At 41.9% G+C, this 19,560-nt stretch overlaps 2 protein-coding genes across 3 annotated transcripts; one reads left to right on the top strand and one right to left on the bottom strand.

Moving 5' to 3' along the window:
* Window positions 1–323: 323 nt before the first annotated feature.
* On the bottom strand, window positions 324–13,969 carry gemin5 (gem (nuclear organelle) associated protein 5). 2 transcript variants are annotated; one of them, XM_074609916.1, is made up of 28 exons: window positions 13,711–13,969; window positions 12,041–12,195; window positions 11,554–11,735; window positions 11,011–11,165; window positions 10,748–10,846; window positions 10,334–10,466; window positions 9,870–10,035; window positions 9,569–9,781; window positions 9,189–9,274; window positions 8,626–8,708; window positions 7,623–7,759; window positions 7,308–7,381; window positions 6,989–7,170; window positions 6,714–6,853; window positions 6,291–6,462; window positions 5,944–6,159; window positions 5,794–5,850; window positions 5,561–5,686; window positions 5,358–5,453; window positions 5,122–5,259; window positions 4,675–4,822; window positions 4,462–4,581; window positions 4,128–4,338; window positions 3,747–4,013; window positions 3,398–3,560; window positions 2,766–3,261; window positions 806–893; window positions 324–566 (listed from the first exon to the last, which is right to left on the bottom strand). In XM_074609916.1, exons 1-28 carry the CDS (start codon window positions 13,850–13,852, stop codon window positions 402–404), a joined length of 4,410 nt encoding a protein of 1,469 aa, XP_074466017.1. In that variant the 5' UTR covers window positions 13,853–13,969; the 3' UTR covers window positions 324–401. The 2 variants fall into 2 exon arrangements, with proteins under 2 accessions (XP_074466017.1, XP_074466018.1); XM_074609917.1 differs by having other exon boundaries at window positions 11,014–11,165.
* Window positions 13,970–14,800: 831 nt separating this feature from the next.
* On the top strand, window positions 14,801–19,291 carry mrpl22 (mitochondrial ribosomal protein L22). Its single transcript, XM_074609920.1, has 7 exons — window positions 14,801–14,939; window positions 15,039–15,081; window positions 16,098–16,236; window positions 16,467–16,532; window positions 17,638–17,715; window positions 17,980–18,049; window positions 18,997–19,291. The coding sequence occupies exons 1-7, from the start codon at window positions 14,915–14,917 to the stop codon at window positions 19,203–19,205; spliced, it is 630 nt and encodes a 209-aa protein (XP_074466021.1). The 5' UTR covers window positions 14,801–14,914; the 3' UTR covers window positions 19,206–19,291.
* The last annotated feature ends 269 nt before the right edge of the window (window positions 19,292–19,560 follow it).

Raw genomic sequence — 19,560 nt, 5'->3', positions numbered from 1 at the left:
AGGAAGGAGTGAGCGGAGGGATACTCAGTTGGTGTCAATCTGCAACCACACCACTAGATGCTGCAAAGTCCTACTTACTGTACCTTCTTAAGGCAAAATTCACCTGAACAGCTCTTTACATGTGAGAATATTTGGCATTTTTGCTTGATACTTTATCAATCTATAAATAGTTTGGGCAGTTTAACACAGTTTGTTACTTTTTCTGTCAATTTACAAATCTCTTCCAGCTCCAGGACACGCAGCCCTGACGGCAATCAATATATGAGCGTCCTTCAGGCGTTTCTGGATGTAGACTCAAATGGAATTAGGATGTTTGAACAGCATTTTGTAATTAACAGTTTTTTTATTCAACAAATAGATGTACAGTGGAAGTGCTTCTTTTCAGTCTACTGACGAAAGATTCAGGTGAGGAATTGCTGGGAGGCTTTGAGGACGGAGGGATTCGTTCCGTATTTGCGGAGCAGATCTTTGGCCTCTTGTTGGAGCGACTCGGAGACAGACGCCGAAGACTTGCTGAGGTGCAGGAGAACCAGGCAGCATTCAACGACGTCTGGGTGAGCATACATCTGAGAGGGAACACAGATTTAAGATGTTCATTAGCAGTAATGATAAGGTGAAATCTGGATGCAGATTGATTTTGGCAGCATGAGGCGAGCACTTCTTTGACAAAGCTTTACCACATCTGCCAGAAACTTAAATCCTTAAGGAGTTTATTGCAAGTACAAATTTAAACTTTCCTATAAAATGTAATCTGCTCCTCTCCTTTTCTAATGTCCTACTGTATGTGTTGTGTAGTGAGTTGTACCTTGATTGTGTCCGACAGGTCAGCCAGCTGTTTCTGGTGTTCCGACATCGTGGCAGACAAAGAGAGCAGAGTATCCTGGTCCTCAGGCCTGAGGAAGAAAAAATGCAGCGGCTTAAATGGTGAGTCATGAAAGTGTTCCAAGACAACTCTAGGAAACTTTGACTGTTACAGAGATGCACCAGAGGTGTCATTTTCTTGGCTATTTCCATTTTTTTAAAGTCTGACCTGTCGGTTCTGATTTTCTTTCCAAGAACTATAATTGACAGTAAGACTCCACTGCCCCGGAACAGTCCAATTCTAAATGTTATCCTTTTACTTTTATTGTCATCTTAACAATTCAAATAATTCAGAAATAAATTATTGCATTTTTAATTAAACATTCGCTTTGATTAAAAAAAAAATCTTGGCTTTAGTAGTTTTAATTATGTATTATAAGCTGCTTAGAGCTAGTGTTAGGAATTAAAACAATTCCCTTTCTAATTCCTGTGAAAACATTATTCAACTTTCTCTGTGACTTTTTCGACTTACTATACTATGACATTTTTTTTCTCTCGACATACTTTCACTTTTTTAACAAATTATACTATGATTTTTTTTTTTGACATACTGTACTATGACTTTTGGGACTTTTTTCGATATACTAACTTATTTATGACTCCTTTTTTACTTTTTTTCAGATTTTTTTAAAGACATACTATATGACTTTTTTCGTGACTTTTGAGAAGAAATTTTTTACGAAATTTTGACATACTATACTATGACTTTTTCTCTGATGAGGTTTTTTTCGACACTTTTTTTTTCCCAACATACTTTAGTAACTTTTTTCGATATACTATAACTTATTTATGACTCCTTTTTCGACATACTATACCATGACTTTTTTTCTGATTTTTTTCGACATACTATACTATGACATTTTAATGAAATTTTTTGACATACTATACTATGACTTTTTTTCGACATAATATACTGTGATTGACATTTTTGTGACTTTTTCAACATACTATGACATTTTTTCTCGAAATTTTTGGACATACTAACTGACTTTTTTCATTATGTTTTAGGGATTCCAGTCACCCCAGCCAAAAACTGTTCTGCCTGCTGCCATCTGCCGAACCGTACCAAAGCATCTGGTCCTGCACAGCTTAATCCCGCAGGGCATAAGGCTGTTTACCTCTTGACACCTTACCACTACACTGTCACCATAGCTCTATATACTTTACTACTGTTTACATATACTGTATCTATAGATATATACTGTATATATATATAGTACATACTACGTCCCTGTTTATATGGAGTTTATCCATTTGAAATGTCTACCACGAATTTACATTACTCATTTTATATTTATTTGAGCCCTATGTTTTAATTTACGCTATTTGTCTTAGATATCTCATTTTGCTTGTGTGACTTATCTTTTTGTATTCATATTTATTGTAATTGTAATGACCGCTTTCTTTTAATTGTTCTTCATATGATAAATAAATAAACTTTGAATTTTTTGACATACTATACTGTGACTTTTTATGTCTTTTTTTGATATGCTGTACTATGACATTTTTCATGAAATTATTCTACATAGTATGACTTTTTTCCATGAAAATTGTCGACATACTATACTATGACTTTTTAATGAAATTTTACGACATACTATACTTTGACTTTTTTCGACACTAGTATAAAATACAAATAACCCAGTAAAGTACTATAAGTCATTCTCACACAATGTCTGTAATCTCTGGCATGTTTAACTGTGTGGTATCTACACTTATAGATTTGAAGAGAAACTCTTTAGTGTGTCAAAGTTTTTCCTGATATCTAACCAACTGCATGTGTCTTTGGAATGAAATCTTTCAGTGTTCTGAAAGGTATATTTATAGTTTCAAACCCAAACATCACAAATTGGGAAAGAACAACAAATGAGTCAATCATCAATAACCAATAACGGATCACTCACCGTTGCCCAGCCCCAGCGGCCCCCTGGCTGTCTGGTGACTCTCTGGCAGTGGAGATCTGCGTGGGCGCGTCTGCTTCTTTCTCCCCAGAGTCGAGCTGCCCTCCCTGGGCTCTGCTGTGCCTCATCACCATGGCTGTCAGCCGCTCCTGGATCTCTCTCATTGACCTCTGAGTGGCCTGACAGGCAGCGTGACGCTCAGACAGAAGCACGGACGCATCAAAGTCCAGTTTATCACAACTCTGGATCGCCGGGCAGACACTCTCTCCTGACTCCGATACACCTCCGTTCACCACTTTATCCTTCACCTCGTCTCCGGGACTGGAGTCAGCAGCTGAGAGGGAACATCTGCTCTGGATCTGGATGGAGTTGCTCCACCATTGTTCGTACAGATGGTGGTAATGGACAAAAGCCTGTAGACTGCTGGCAGCAGCTTTCGGTTCCTCTTCTGTGTGATGAAGTATTTTGGGGTGTTTCCTGGAACAAACGCTGACGTCACCTGATGAAAGAGAGAGAAAGGGAAAACATGTAGGTGGTGGTGCGACAGCTCTAGTTACAGATATCTGTCTCTGTTGCAAAAACCCTGTGTTGCACCAAATTAGAATCTGATTGTTTGATTAGACAGACAGACGTACCGTCAGGGAACAGCAGCTTGCAGAGCTCCGCGGAGACACACACGTGTCCGGCATCTCTGAGCCAGGCCACCGCCTGCCACAACTCCTTTATCAGCTGTCCGTCATCGTCCAATAACCAGCTCAACACAGCACGGGTCAGATGGAGAGATGAATACAGCTGAGCCTGAGGAGGAGTGAGACACGAGCACCGACAAAAGACAGAAAGACGACAGGACAGTCAGATAAAAGAAAAGTGGCATCACCAATTTATCCGACTTTCTTCATCTCTGCTCTAACAGGTAAGACACTTCTTATAAATATCTGAAAACATACTGTATGAAATCAAGTAAGCAGTTTGAGGACTCTGTACCTGTCTGAGAGGAACGTTGGCGGAGGGTGTTGGACTCTCCACAGACTTCAGCTCCTGCAGAAGAGCTCCGGCGCCGCGGTGTCCCGCTGACTTTTGTGAAACGCCGAACTGCTTCTCCCACACGTCTCTCACTTGGTCCTGGATGCTGATGTGACGCTCACCTGGCGACGCCCACGGGTGACTGGAGACGCAGGGCTGAGACTCAGCTTGAGGGTCTGCCAGCATCACACCCGTCAGCTCAGTGACGCAGAGATGCAGCCGGTGCACCTGCAGAGAGTTGAAACGGTTCTTCATGTCGATGATTCGTGATTTCACTTTATTACAAAAAATATTTATGCTGCAGGAATATTTTTCTATGTTCAAGATGTTTTTGCCACTGACCAGCAGGCTCTCCTGTGAGCTCAGGACCTCCTGGGCTCCGATCCAGTCCTGAGCAGCAGCCAGGTCTTTAGCACACCGCAGCGCCAGCGACTGCGCCAGAGCGACCTCTCCGGAGATTCTCGCCAGACTGGCCGCCGTCCTCAGCGAGGAGACGTCGTTCTTCCTGGCGACGACTTTAGCGGCATCGAAACCGGCACCAGCAGCCAGGTAACTGGAAGACGAGGTAAAACAAAACAGGAAAGGACAAGTTGAAATAATGTGTTTATAAATTATATTAAATGCCAGTTTAAACACGAGAAGTGGCAGCAATTCCATAAATCCTTCCAGTTCTCACCATTTAGCAGCTGCAGAGAAATGCCCGTCCTTCTCCAGCACGCCGGCCCAGCAGGTGTACAGCTCCTTCAGGACGGGCTCGTCTGCCGGCAGCCTGGCTTTGACCAAAGCGATGGCCTCCCTGACACATAACAACACACAAAGATCTCCTCTGTTAGCATAATGAACAAACATCACCTGGAGAAGACACTGAAAACAAGAAAAGAAAGCGAACCTGTAGAGCTTGTGAGAGCGCAGCAGGTCGACGGCCTCGTACAGCTTGTTGACTGACAGCAGGTGGGATGCCGCCTTCAGGTAATGCTCCTGCAGACACAGCTGCTTGACGAAGGCCTCCGCCGTCCGGCTCCACACCTCGAACCCGGCTGGAGGAGGAAACACACAAGAACTGCTGCAACATCTGAAAGCCTCCTCATGTTGTATTTCATCAGCTTTGAACATTAAGGCAGTGCCACATTATCATACCGTAGATGTTTTTGTCAAGTAGAGATTTGTCATTTGCAACCTACTAAGAATGGATGTACTGATGGATCAGTGGAGCGGAGGAATTTGCAGTCTCTGTGGTGTGCCTTGTTTCTTTTATTTGAGAAAAAGTCTTTCTATACATAAGATAAAGTGTCAAGTGTGAGTGTTAGTTGAAGGTCAATATTAAACCACTCTTTACCCATGGGAGCGATGGAGAGCAGGTGGTCGTTCAGCTCTCCTTTCTCTGTGGCGAGCTGCAGCGCCCCCTCCAGGTCTCCGCTCCACAGCCGCAGGTACACCACGGATTCGAAGTGAGCCGCCTCCACATGACCCTCCTCTGCAGAACAACAGACAGCAGATCCAGTGACTTCACTGACTGATTTGTGTTCATCAGAGAGCGGACATACGACACCAGGCTGGGAAAAGACTACATACCTTCTTCCTCAAACATGCGGTACAGAGCCGGTCTGTCAGAGAAGAGACCCAGATGGAGGTGCTCTCCCTGGCCTGGCACACACCCTGCAGGGGGAGCTGGAAACCACACACACACACAGTCCAGTAAACCTCAAAACTGTCTTTCTATGTATAATAATCACTGAGCGAACCACTAAACGTCTCCATAGCAGACTGAGCCTTACCACTGCTGTGTTTGATGGAGGCCAGAGTGATGCAGTCTTGCAGCAGATCGTCTTTGGGCCGATGGTCCATGGAGGTACTGAGGGGCAGCATGGAGCGAGGCTTCTTCTTCTTCAACAAGCTTAAGTCTGGAGACACACACCCATACAGTTACATACATACTGTAACTGTGTATACACACAATTTCAAAAATACATTCAGCTGAAGTTGTGTTTATATGAATTAAAGTACGTACCTGGTTTGTCTTTGCTTTTTACGGCAGTGAAAAATTTTCTTTGCGTCTCAAAAGTGGCTGAAACAAAATTTCAGAATTAAGTTGGCTATGCACTTGAAACTGTCTCATCAATCTTATTGTTTTTTAAATCTGTAACAACTACTCCCTTACCTGGTGGAGGTACAGGACTGCTTGTTGAGCTGGCTTCATCTTCCTCATCTTCACCAGACAGCTCCTGTCCCGTCGCCGCCGCCTTCTCTCCTCCTGTAACTGCCCCTCCGTTCATCTCGGGCGGTGCGGCTCCTCCGGGCCACGACGCCTTCTTGTTCTTCCTCTTCTGCTTGTTATTGGCTTTCATCTTCTCCTTAAGGTCCACCATCTTTTTACCTGAGAGGAGAAGAATGTGAACGTTACAGTCTGCCGGTTACACCAAAAGGCAGAAAGACAACTTTTCTTTAAGCCATTCTTGAGTTGTGTTTCGAGGATGAGGTTCTGGGTGTTTCAAGACGGGTGTTCACCTTTAGGTGGTTTTGTAAACTCTTGTTTGGAGACTCTCCACTCCTGCAGGGTGAAGTCCTTTCCTCCGGTCCAGATCACATCCGGATCGACGGGCGACCAGTCCACGCACAGCAGATAACCAACGTGACCCCGGTAGTTGGAGACGGCTGCCTCCTGCAACACGTCCCACACCTGAACGGAACAAAAACACCCAACAACGTCAAAACTTAGAAAGGAAGAAAGATCACAGAGAAAACAAGGAATCTAAATAGATGAGCTATATATTGATAAAAAATTGTTTCATGCATTAGCTAACAAAAAGTTCATTTATTAGAGAACAGTAAACCCATGTGGCATACAGACTCAAGATGCTGCTCGCTGTGCGGTTGATTCAGACTCTGATGCATTGTCATGGTTACCCATGATGCTGGCCTGGTACTGACCTGTGCTGTGCCATCATAAGAGACGGAGACCAGTCGGGCTTCGTGGTGTGGACTCCAGGCCATGCCGGTGATTTTAGATGTATGACCACACAGCCTGCGATACGGCTCCGTCAACACCACGGGGCTTTCTGGAGGATTCTCTGTGCAAAGGGTTAAAACACCAATGTCAATACCTACTGAGCTCTTAAAATGTTACAATCTAAGACGTGTGTTCAGAGAAAAAATGCAAGCTCTCACAAATAATAAAATACAACATGTCTGAGGTGTCCTCCCACCTATGACGGAGCGGAGGTCGTGCACGTAGACGGTGGCGTTGCTGGAGCCCGAGGCCAGGAGGCAGTGCAGCTCTGGCGGGGATCCGTGGTCGTGATGCCAGCGTAACGTGTTGATGATCTTGTGGTGCTGCTGGATGCTGCACAGCAGCTTCAGACTGGGAGCCTCGTACACATCAATACACCTGCAGCAGAGAGCATGTGGTCAGACGGATGAAAGAAAGGGAACACAAGAACTTCATCAGACAGTTGGTCCTTCACAGGACTCCACAGGTTGATGGTCTGCGTTATGCGGCGGGTCAAGGCCCGGCCGGTCACTCACCCGTCCTCGTTGCCGATGGCAACCACTTTCCCATCTGGCTTCCAGTTGAGGTCGGTGTGTGGAGACAGCTTGTGCTGTTGGAGAAGCAGAGCTCACGTTCATAAACCTATTCAAATTACCTCCATTTACATTCAGCAGAAAAACATGAAACAAACAGCCAGCAGAGCGCCGGCCACGATATCTGCTCCATTAAAGCCTCGACAAGTCTGTGAACTTATAAACCCATCTTGGAAAAAGCATGAACTTAACCCCATGACAACAGGTTAAAAGGTCCAGAGAACGACATCATCATCATCACATCAACATCCCTCTTACCTTGATGCTGTTGGTGTCTCTGATCAGCTTGTCGATGTCCGACGCCTCGCCGCTCAGCTTAGACGGATCGTGCTGCAGGATGACGCCTTCGCCGGCGCAGCTGTACAGGCTGTGGGACGGCTTTCCTGCTGCTGAACCTGAACATCACACACAAAACAAACAGAACTATAGATGGTTTCAGGGTGACGTGTTCACCGTCTACAAACTATTGACAAACGTTGCAACCTTTTAAACCTCAAGCTTCATTTGCTTAAACTTCCAAATAAGTGGATGATCGAATAAAAAAGTAAAGTTTCCTTTAAATTCAACCACGTTGTACTGGCAACTTTAACTCGAGAATACCGATATGAACCTTTTAACCTGTGAACCCTTCAATGTGTCTCAGCCTGGTTCCTGTACAAGTTGAAAACTGGGCACCCGGCAGAAAACCATATTACAAGAAGCACTCATTGTGCCGAGTATTAAAATGTAAAGAACAAAAAGTACAGTTGAGATACCCGGAGACGGAGAAAGACGCTGGACCTAATTTCCTCTGCACACCTTTTGTAAGTCATCCTGACGACCTGAACGTCACAGAACTCCACCAGAAACATGAAGTGAGCCGAGCCGGCGTCTCGAGGCTGCGAGTAAACAAATAAGTGGCTCCTTTTGTTGGTTTAGGAGCCATCAGCAGATTGTTGGCACGGCAACAATCATGTTTATGGCTCGGAAGCCGAGCGACTTGATACTGTAATCAAAATGTCATCTGCCGACAGCTGGTAAAATTAACTTCCCTCGTCCTAGATTTCCCCGTGAGTGGCTGAAGTGGGGGGGGGGTGAGCAGTAAATGTTTTCTCAGCTCATTCAATTACAGAGTCGATTACAAAAAGGGCGTGCGGAGATGTTTGGGCTTCTTTTCGCTGACTCACTGGTTCCCGGCGTCCCACCCGCCGGCGTTTCTTGCTGGGTCAGAGCGTTCGGAGAGAAAACAGCAGCAGTTGCTAAGAGTTCATTAGGAACTTACCGAACGACACTGGGGGGACCGGGGGTCCCCAGGCCAATGTGTACACGGTCTTTCTGTGATAGGAGCTCGATATCTGAGGAGGCCTGGGAGGAGACGAAGCAGAACAAATGCCCAGTCAGGAATACATGACATAGATAGCTGCAGGACAATGGGACTCCGGGGACTCGAGGGATTATGAGAAAAATCCACGAGGCCCCCAACGGAAAAAAAACAAGCAAGGGTTTAACTTCATGACTTTCAGAAAAGTCTCCAAACTTAAAGTCCAAATCTCAACAGTCATCCTTTTTTGCAGTTAAAAACCATGCAGTCATCTTTAAAAGGAGTTTCATTGTAAACAAACAAAAGTTATGTTTATGTTCAATTTCTCCAACTAAAAATGCATCATGTGCATGCTTGATTCCTTCTTCACAAAACACACAAAGCGGATTTTTGAATATATTAAACAATGTTCAGTATTTTTCAACCTGGACAATAACTTGTGAAATTGGTCCAGTATTGAGGGAGAGCGCTGTAGACAGCAGACACTCACAGGTTGCAATATGGTGTTATCAGGGCAATCTTACCTGTTTGAGAAGACTTCGTAGATCCCAACTTTACCATCGTCCGTTCCAAAAGACAAGGATCCTTCTTTTTGTGGGTGCCACGCCAGCTGCAGTGGAAGAAAAGTTTCTTAATCTCGTCTTTGTGTCATGTTAAGAGTTTGTGAAAATGAGTAATGGCTGTCGATAACGGAGGACGCTTCATGCAAAAACAAACAATTCGAGTCTAACCTAATCATAATAATCCTCTCCACAATCTTCCTCACAGATGTTCAATTCTGCATGTATCCTAACAAAAACAAATATTGGGGCTAATTGCTTTGTCACATTCAGTAGACGTCAACACTGGTGAGAAAAATAAATAGAAGTTCAAACTCGCAGAGATTTCAATCCAAACATCTTACCGCTGTGACTTTGGACTTGATGCCCTGCCAGAAGGACCTGGTGTCGTACTGGTTCTGGGTGGTCAGCGTGTTCCACACCCGGATCATGTTGTCACCGACGCCCAGCGCCAGACACCCTGCGCCCACGGGGGAGAAGGTCAGGGCGTAGACGAAACCGCCCAGGGTGGGCAGAGTCCAGCAGCAGTCCAGAGTGTCCAGGTCCCAGCATTTAATCTGGAAAAATAAAAATACACCGCCACTCCTCCAATAAGGCAGCTAGAAGAGAGCATTCATGAGCGTGAGACCAAAGAAGGCGACCCACCTCTCTGTCCATGGAGGTGCTGATGAGCAGCTCTCTGTCGTCCTGCAGGAAGACTGAACTCATGTTGAAGACGATCCTGTTGTGGTTCTGACCCTCTGAAGACGTTCCGAACAGAGTCCACCTCTGCTTCCCCGTCCTGGTCAAGTCCCACATCACCAACTCACCACTGTGGACGCACGTACACAAACGTATATACAAATAAGTCAAGCATGTTTATAGCTAATTGAAGTAATTGAAGATAAATGTGTCTCTGTACAGGGTGGATGTTTTTTGTCTCTTGCATGGTCCAGTTTTACTGCACTGTGAGTGACTTTCTAAGGCAAAAAAGTCATATGATGTGTCATATTATGTGTCAAATCCAACCCTACTGAAGACACGACAGACTGACTACTGAGCTCTGCTATTGTCATGTTTCATCAGGCGTCCTTTCTGATGTTCTGATTGATTGAAGATGTGTGTGTTACCCGAAGCAGCTGGACACGAGCTGCGTTGGTCGTCCCTTCGGCCAGTGGACGTGGAGCCAGAGTCTCTCTTTGACCCCGGGGTCGACTGCAGAGCCTCTTTTCTTCAGATACGGCAGCTTCAGAGTCATCACACCTGCAGGGGGGGGGCAGTAAATAAACCTACATTTCACTTTTGTTGTGCAATGAAATTCAATCAATTCTCCTTTTTTCCTGAACACTGACCGAACAATTTAACTTTTTTTTATTATAAATTAACAATTTAATACTCCGTCAACATGTTTTGGGGTATCTTAATGGACATACAGATACCTCATAGAGGCCTTTTCACTTTGATATGATAGTCATCAGGAGGAAATAATGAATGAGCACAAAATCCTGGCTAGTTGCAGCTCAAACGTCACATGATTGTCTTACTTTTTCCCTTCGCTGAGCTCCAGATCCTCATCGTCTGGTCTTTGCTGCCAGACGCAAGATAGCAGCCCTTCTCGTCTCCTGCAGACGCTCCACTGAATGCTATAGGATGAAAAATAAACACATTTTTTCCTGTCAAAATGCACTTATTTGTGCAGAATTAACACACATTGAAAAAAAAAAATATATATATATAGCTGCTCACACAATCGTGCACCAAACCAGTGTGATGTTTTTCTTTTTTTTTTTAAATGATTGTACACTGCTACCTTCACTGTCCTCAGGTCTGCTGTAGAGGGCGTCCTCACTCGCCATCGGCGACCACGCCAGCGAGTGGATCTCATCGTCGTGTCCGCGGAGACGGTGCATCACCTCTCCTTTCTTACTCACATCAATCAGCACGATCATCCCATCTTTGTACCTTAAACAAAACAATGAGAGCACGGTCACGATCACTGATATTTAGATTCTGCTTTGGTTTTGGTATTTTATGGATTCTACGATTTCTTTTTTTATTATTGTTTTTTATTGAGGGCTCCAGAGAAGTGTTTGGATTTCTTTCTACAGTTTAGCATAAGGCGTTCACAATCACATATGGTTTATGTCAAAATGAAGAACCCCTGGTATTCATAAAATATCAGACATGTAAGACTTCTAGGACATCTAATTTCATAACCAAACTAAGCCCCACTGAAACCACTTATCTGTGGTTCAGATTTGAAATTTTCTGGACTTTGTTTAAAGGAAACCATTTAAAGAGTTGTGATCCAGCAGAGAGTGAAGTGTGCTCTCTGTGGTCTTCTTCTTACCCCACAGCCACAGAGCTCCAGGTGTGAGGGGAGCAGGTGAGGCAGAAGATGGTCCTTGGCTCTGGGAAGAAGCTGGCGGTGTCTCCCGTGTTGTACCAGTGACAGACCACGATGCCCTTCTCATCCCCCGACACCACCAGGTTTTTATCCACCGGAGACCAGTGCACCGCCGCGACGGGGCTCTGTGTGTGGGAGGGAATAACAACACTGTAGTGACATCCTGTCCTTAGCTGTCTCTCTCCAGACCGGGTCAGCAGCACGCTCACGCCGTGACAGCACAATAATGTGAAAGCAAAATGTGTGAGAGTAGCTGACAGGCTCAGTTATCTGCATCATCACTTCTAAAAGATCTGTAGAGAAAGACTGCTTCAGCCTCCTACAGTAGTTTCCTTTGCCTCTGACTGCAGCCTGCGGGGGGCACCAGTGTGTCGTGAAACACACCGTTTCTGTTGAAGTGACACAACAGAACATGAACGTCAACACTCACCTGATGAGCTGCATCCTCTCTTATGAGGACCTTGTTGTCTGAGTCCCAGAAGCGAACGCTCCCATCATTGGAGGAGCTGACACAGATGTGACTCTGCCCCTCATGCTGACAGAACGAAAAGCCCGACACCAAGTCTTTATGGCCGACGAGCTCACCTGGAAAAACACAGACAGTTTGTCAGCGTCTTATCATAAAGCAAAGATAGAAAAACAATACCAAACCTGAGGAATAAGCCTTTAACGTCTCTGCTTTATTGAATCACAAGACATTTGGGATGATGGTTTGAGATCTGTATCTTCACACAGCCGAACAGAGATTAATTTGGCTTTCCAGTGATTGACTAACTAGATTAATCAACTAATAATTTGAGCCAGATCATAAATATGTTTCTCTTTCATTACTCCACTCGAGGAGCTGAAATCATCACACCTGAGATGATCTGGTCACCTTGATGTGGACAAGGCGTGTAACATGAACTTTTCTCCTCATACAGAGAGGCTGCAGGATCAGCACCACAGTGACGCTGTCTGTGTTTGTATGTGATGCCCGGCATTGACTGATTGAGTTATGACTTTATTCTCGTAATATTACGACTTTTTTCTCGTAAAGCTATGACTTTATTCTTGTAATATAAAAAAAAAATCTTGTAAAGTTATGATTTTATTCTCGTAATATTACGACTTTTTTCTCGTAAAGTTACGACTTTATTCTCGTAATATTACGACTTTATTCTCCGTAAAATTATGACTTTATTCTCGTAAAGTTATGACATTATTCTTGTAATATTCTGACTTTATTGTGTAAATCTCAGATGTTTTTTCCCTCAATGTGGCCCTAATACTCCGTAGTACATTGTCTCTTTGGCCCTCACTGCATTAGACTAATATTAGATATATTTAGACTATAAACTGTGTTACCTTCATCACAATGATCAAATGTTTTGCAGCTCCAGACAGATTATTATTATTTTTTTTTTGCCTAAAATGTCTCTTTTGACAGTAACGGTTGCTGACCCCTGCATTACGAGGTCCAGTGTTTTAGGACATTCATACAAAAAGAGAAGATGAACTTGACTTTTACTCTACTGCTTTGATTTTGATGATTCTTTATTTAAAATATGTCTCTTGTAGGTCCCCAAACTTTATGAAAGTACAATAATAAATCATGAGTAGGCCTACCCCTTTAATTGATTCATTAATTAAAATTAACAGAAAATTTCCCAAGATGGATAGATTGATCTTGAAATTGCCTGTTTTTTCTGACCAACAGCCTAAAACCTAAATATATATTTTTGGAGAAGCTGGAACTAGTATATATTTCTGGTTGATAAATGACTTGATTGATTAATCAATGAATATGATGATCAGTTTAAGTGCTCAATAAATCAATTCAGTTCAGTCTGTTACTTGAACTTGAGTAGGCCTAGATAAACCAAAGATGTATTTGTCTTTCCAGTGATTGACTAACTAGATTAATCAACTAATAATTTGAGCCAGATTAGACATCTGTTTCCAGATGTGACATCATCACACCTGAGATCATCTGATCACCTGGATGTGGACAAAGAAAACATGCATGTAACATGAACTTTTCTCCTCATGCAGAGGCTGGAGGATGAGCACCACAGTGAGCCTGTCTGTGTGTGTGTGTGATGCTCAGCATGTACTCACCTGTAACCCTGCAGGAGGCTGCAGACACATCTATCAGGTAGATGATGTTTTTGGCTCCTGCTCCCAGTAAACCTGCTCTGTTGACGTCACTGCAGCGCGAGCAGTACCAGTTGGGAGAGGCGGGAAGCGACCTGTCCTGCATGACGCTTAATAATCTCTAATAATCTCTAATAATGTGTGATAAAGCAAAGAAACACTCCTCACATGTTACCTGCCCTGTCGTTACCAATACACTACTACCGGCCGTACGGCCAGCGTGCTGTCGTAAATCCTGCCGGAGTATGGAATCCGAATTGGGTCAAATGACGTCGAGTTTGCTTTCTCAAAAAACACAATTACAGCTTTTAAAAAACACTTTTATACATTATTATTAAAAAAACTTGAATAAATAACTATACAAAATTATAATATACAATCAAATAGGTGTTAAACGCAGCGAAGACGACAAAACAAACAACAACATAACTACTGTAAAACAAACCACTGTTGTCGTAAATCCTGCACGGCGCCGAGTACGGAATCCTAGTTGGGTCAAATAATGTCGAGTTTGCTTTCTCAAAAAACACAATTACAGCTTTTTAGAAACATTTTTATAAATTATTATTAAAACAACTTGAATAAATTAATATAAAGAAGTATAATATATAATCAAATAGGTGTTAAAGGCAGCAAAGACGACAAAACAAACAACAACATAACTACCGTAAAACAAACCACTGTTGTCGTAAATCCTGCCCGGCGCCTAGTACGGAATCCTAGTTGGGTCAAATTACGTCGAGTTTGCTATCTCATAAAACACAATTACAGCTTTTTAAAACCCTCTTTTATACATTAATATTAAACAAAGTTGAATAAATAAGTAAACAAAGTTGTAATATACAATCAAATAGGTGTTAAACGCAGCGAAGACGACAAAACAAACAACAACATAACTACCGTAAAACAAACCTCTGTTGTCGTAAATCCTGCTCGGCACCGAGTACGGAATCCTAGTTGGGTCAAATTACGTCGAGTTTGCTATCTCATAAAACACAATTACAGCGTTTTAAAAACACTTTTATACATTATTATTAAACAAAGTTGAATAAATAAGTAAACAAAGTTGTAATATGCAATCAAATAGGTGTTAAACGCAGCGAAGACGATAAAACAAACAACAACATAACTACCGTAAAGCGAACCACTGTTGTCGTAAAAATGCACCATGGCGACTGCAATGACAGGACGAGGTAACAGAAATGCAGCCTGAGTTTTACACTCAATGTGCCATAATATGATGTTTATTGTGTCTTCTGATGATGTTTTAACGGATTCCTACTCGTTTTCAGGTATGGCTTTTATTAGGAATCTATCTGGGGTGTTCCACTCAAGGTAAGAACATATATATTAGTATATTAGTAGAGAATCAGAGCTACTCAGCTAACTAGCACTGTCTCTGCAGAAGGACACATGTTACTGATTTGATGCTCACTTTGGTTTTATCATACAAGAATAGACCAAATGCATCCAGAGGATTCTGCAGTAACAACAGAAATGATTGGAGCAATTTGCACCTTCAAATTGTGATCAAATTGTTGGTAATGGCATGTTAACAAGGCTCAGTTCACAGTGTGCAGCAGCATTATGCACAGACATGCATCAATATAAGCTGCCATATGATGCACAAACTTAACAGTATTCTCAGATGGGCAGAAAAAGCTGAAATCCTTATTGCAAAGGGAGAAAAAACATGTTCTTAAAGCAGAATGTTTTGGTTCACAGAGACCTGTAGCACCTCCCAGAGGACACATCTTAGAATAGATAGATCTGATAACCCAGATGATCTCACTATGTCATGGAAAAAGTCATAAAAACAAGTAATAGTATATATTATGCAATACAATATATAATTAAAAAGTCATAGTATACTCTGCCGTAAAAGATTTCATCAAAAAAGTAATATTGTATATCATAAAAAAGCTATACAAATGTTTAGTATTTTGTGATGTCAAGGGCTGCAACTAATGATTATTTTAATTGTCAACCAATCTGTAGATTATTTTCTCAAATAAATGATTAGTTGTTGCTCTATAAAATTGTGAAAAATGCCAATCAGTGCCCGAGATGATGTCCTCAAATGTCTTGTTTTGTCCACAACTCAAAGATATTCAGTTTACTGTCATAAAGGAGTAAAGCAAACAGATAATTCACATTTCAGAAGCTGGAATCAGAGAATTTTGACTTTTTTTTTTTCTTTAAAAAAATACTCAAACCGATTAATCAACTATATGGGTTTGGGATTGTGACTTCAAATTTAGTGGGAATCTTAGAATAGATGGTGAGCAGCGTGAGAATGGTCATCATGCAACTAAATGTTCCTTTTTTCACTTCCCTAACCGTCTCTCCAGGTTACAGGTTCTCGGTGGTAGCAGTCCTCAGCAGCTCTCATGTCTCCACACCAGCTCGTCACTGGAATCAAAGAACTGGGAGAGGAGGAACCTGGAGTTATTTCCACCTCAGCTACCAGATGATCCTCGCAGACCAGCAGTAAGTCTTTCTGTCTGCTTATAATAGGAAGTGTGGAGTGAGAGGATATCCCAGTCTGGTGTCTGGAGGGTTTTACTTCAGAGTTTCTTTGGATTGCTAACCACACAGTTATGGACCTATGTATGTGTACACTATGTATATGTTTGAGTAAGTTATGCGATCATTTCCATATCCAGTGCAGACGTTGTCTCTTGTCTCTACAAACATCTGAATATGTTTTCTTCTTTCAGGAGATCCACCACAGCAGGCGGCAGATCAAGTACAGCAAAGACAAGATGTGGTACCTGGCCAAAATGGTGAGATCCACAGCGGAGAATTTCCTCATCAAAAATACTATCTTCAAGTAAATCATATCTCCACTTTAGTGAGTTATTTTGCACCCGTCACCTCCAGTCAAATGCTTGAAGCTGACACTTGTTTCAAACAGGCGTTGACAGAGGTCCCTGTAGATTACAGTCAGCTGAGAGGAAATTTAGAGATTTGCGGGTAAACTAGCGGTGGTGATGAATCTACTCTTGTTAGTTAACGGGATATTTTAAAAGATTTGTCAGCAGATCTTAATGAAATGCCAAAGACCAAGTCATTAATGTATCAGGAATATTTATAAATAATTTTTTAACATTGTGAGAGAAGGCATTTTTAAACATTTCCATTATTTTTTCATGATCTACTGCACTTAATTGGTGAAAAAAATCAATCAGGCATTTTCATGTTGTTATAGAGTGCTGCAGGAATGAGTCCTAAAACCCAGAAAGAATTAGCATTTTAGCACTTCCAGTTCCCTCGTCTCAAAGTCAATGGGTTTTTGATTAGATGCCTGAAATAAGAACACTAGTCCGTCTTGAGTTTAGTGGTGGTGACGTGAAGTACTTTGTTTTTTAGCCTAACGTTTTCTTTTTGCTTCTGGCAATTACATTTACGCTTCAAAAATCACAAAAGTGTTGTTCATTTGTGGAGATTATCTTGCTGAATAAAACATGTAAGTATCATTAACATTTGTTCGCCACAGAGCTTATTTTTTCCAATAATCCAAAACCCAATGGAAAAATCCCATTGGCTTCTTACCGCGGGGACCAGGGCGATGCTAACTTCATGGTTGGCCTACAAAAATACGTCATCCTACAGCACTATTGTCTGGCACCCTGGGTCCAGAATTTAACACTTTCCATTATTAAAACAACAAAAACTCATGCTTCTCTATGGCTGTACAAACCCTTGTGAGTTTTAATCTTTTCTGTTGCATCTGGATTTTTCCTGTTTTGTCCATAGACCCACTGTGGTCAGGGTTTACTTAAGCATGGTGCTAAAAAGTGGCTTCCTCAGGCAGTTCAACACCTTACTGTCCTAACAGCTGTGGAAGAAATGTTGTTGTTGCATCTCACTGTTTGTTCTCCTTCACAGATCCAAGGGATGAGCATCGATCAGGCCATCGCACAGCTGGAGTTCAACGACAAGAAAGGGGCGAGGATCATGAAAGAGGTTCGAAGCTGCATGTTCACCCTTTAATTACTGATGGCCAAGATGTGTGTGTTTAATAAAACTAGACACCACAGTCACAAAAATATTATACAGTATTAAAGATATGAAATATTTATTTATGATTTAAAATGTTTCCATTTTCACCGCTCATGTTTTATTTATTGAGTTGTTGTGTTTCATGCATTATTTTGACATCATCCCCCATCACACCTACACACTAGAAGTGTATTTATGGATGTCACAGCTCTTTGTTTGTTTGTTCAGGTTCTTGAGGAAGCTCAGGAGATGGCGGTCAAAAATCACAATGTAGAGTACAAATCCAACCTTTATGTAGGTAAGTGTCTACAGCACAACTACACATTATTAATATAACATAATCTCCTGCAGCTGGATGGCTAAGTATTAAAAACAAGTTGAGTCTGCTCTATAAATTAAGGTTTTGTTGTTTTTATTAAACATAGTGGCTGATGTGAGTCGCTGTTAATGGTCTCTGATAAATGTACAGTTTATATAAATAAAATAAATAAAATAAAATAAATAAAATAAAATAAATAAAATAAAATATAAATACATTTAAATAAAGTTAATATAAATGTACAACGGGACATTTGGACTAAAAAGCAATGTAATTTTTATCCCATGTAGTGACGTCTGGGATGACTCAAGACATCCCAACATGAATCACCTTTTATTGAGCAGTCTTTATGACATTCTGTTGACTGACAAAAAAAAAATAGAAAGACAAGCCTGAACACAGACCCTCGTTGGTGGAGATAATAACTGTTTGACATTTTAAATAATCAGTTTAAACATGTTGACTTGAATTTTCAAAGACTTCGACTGAAACAAAACTGCAAATGAAAAACATTTAGCTTCCCAAAAACTGCTCAAAAATCCCATTAGTCATCACATGCTGTCAGCCAGTGTGCCAAAAGCAAGAAAATAAATTTCCGAATGGGAGAAATGACCTTCAGTAGGAGGGTAAGCAGGTAATGATTATTATTTTTTATTTCTATTTTTAAAAAAGCAGTAGATTTCTTTTTGAGTTCAGGTGGTGTGCAGAGTAATTTATGTGGAGTTGCAGATGTTATTACAGATAAGACTAAACTCAGCACAATCTTTGTTATTTTGACCAGTTTTCATTCAAAGGCACCTCTACAAATTGAATGAGTATTCTGGACCTTATCTGTCTCTCTCTCTCTCCCTCTCTCTCTCTCCCTCTCCGTTTATCTCATCCCCTCTTTAATCACACACCGTGCCCTCCCGTCTCCCCTCCTGCAGCTGAGTCCTACTCCGGCAAAGGGAAGTACCTGAAGCGGATCCGTTACCACGGCCGGGGGATGTTTGGCATCATGGACAAAGTTTACTGTCACTACTTTGTGAAGCTGGTGGAGGGCCCGCCGCCCAAAACGGAGCAGAAGACGAGCTTTGACCAGGCCAAAGAGTACGTCCAGGACCTCAGGAACCGAACCATCATCCACAGTCTGTAGACCATCTGATAGGATCATATTTCACATGTATGTTTTACTGTAAGTCTGTGTGTTTGACATTTGTAAATAAATAAATGGGTGAATGGGTAATGAGACCTTTGCTCATGTTTGGTATTTTCATTGTCTTAGTTTGAAATAATATTGACTGCGATGCCGTTTTTTAAATAAAGAGATGACTACTTCAGACAGAGATCATAAAGCCCATCAATGTTTAAGGAAATGCAGTTACTTATGCCATTTTCTGCAATAGGTAATCAAATTGTAACGGACAGATATTAAATGTGTGCATCACATTGCAGGTCTTCAACTCTTGGACCTATAAGTCCTGGGATGCATCTAACAGAGTTTTGTCCAA

The sequence above is a fragment of the Sebastes fasciatus genome, chromosome 16 (assembly GCF_043250625.1).
Source record: "Sebastes fasciatus isolate fSebFas1 chromosome 16, fSebFas1.pri, whole genome shotgun sequence".
In the NCBI taxonomy this organism is placed as follows: domain Eukaryota; kingdom Metazoa; phylum Chordata; class Actinopteri; order Perciformes; family Sebastidae; genus Sebastes; species Sebastes fasciatus.
Note: the sequence above shows the minus strand (reverse complement) of the source record. Positions and strands in the feature narration are given on the sequence as shown.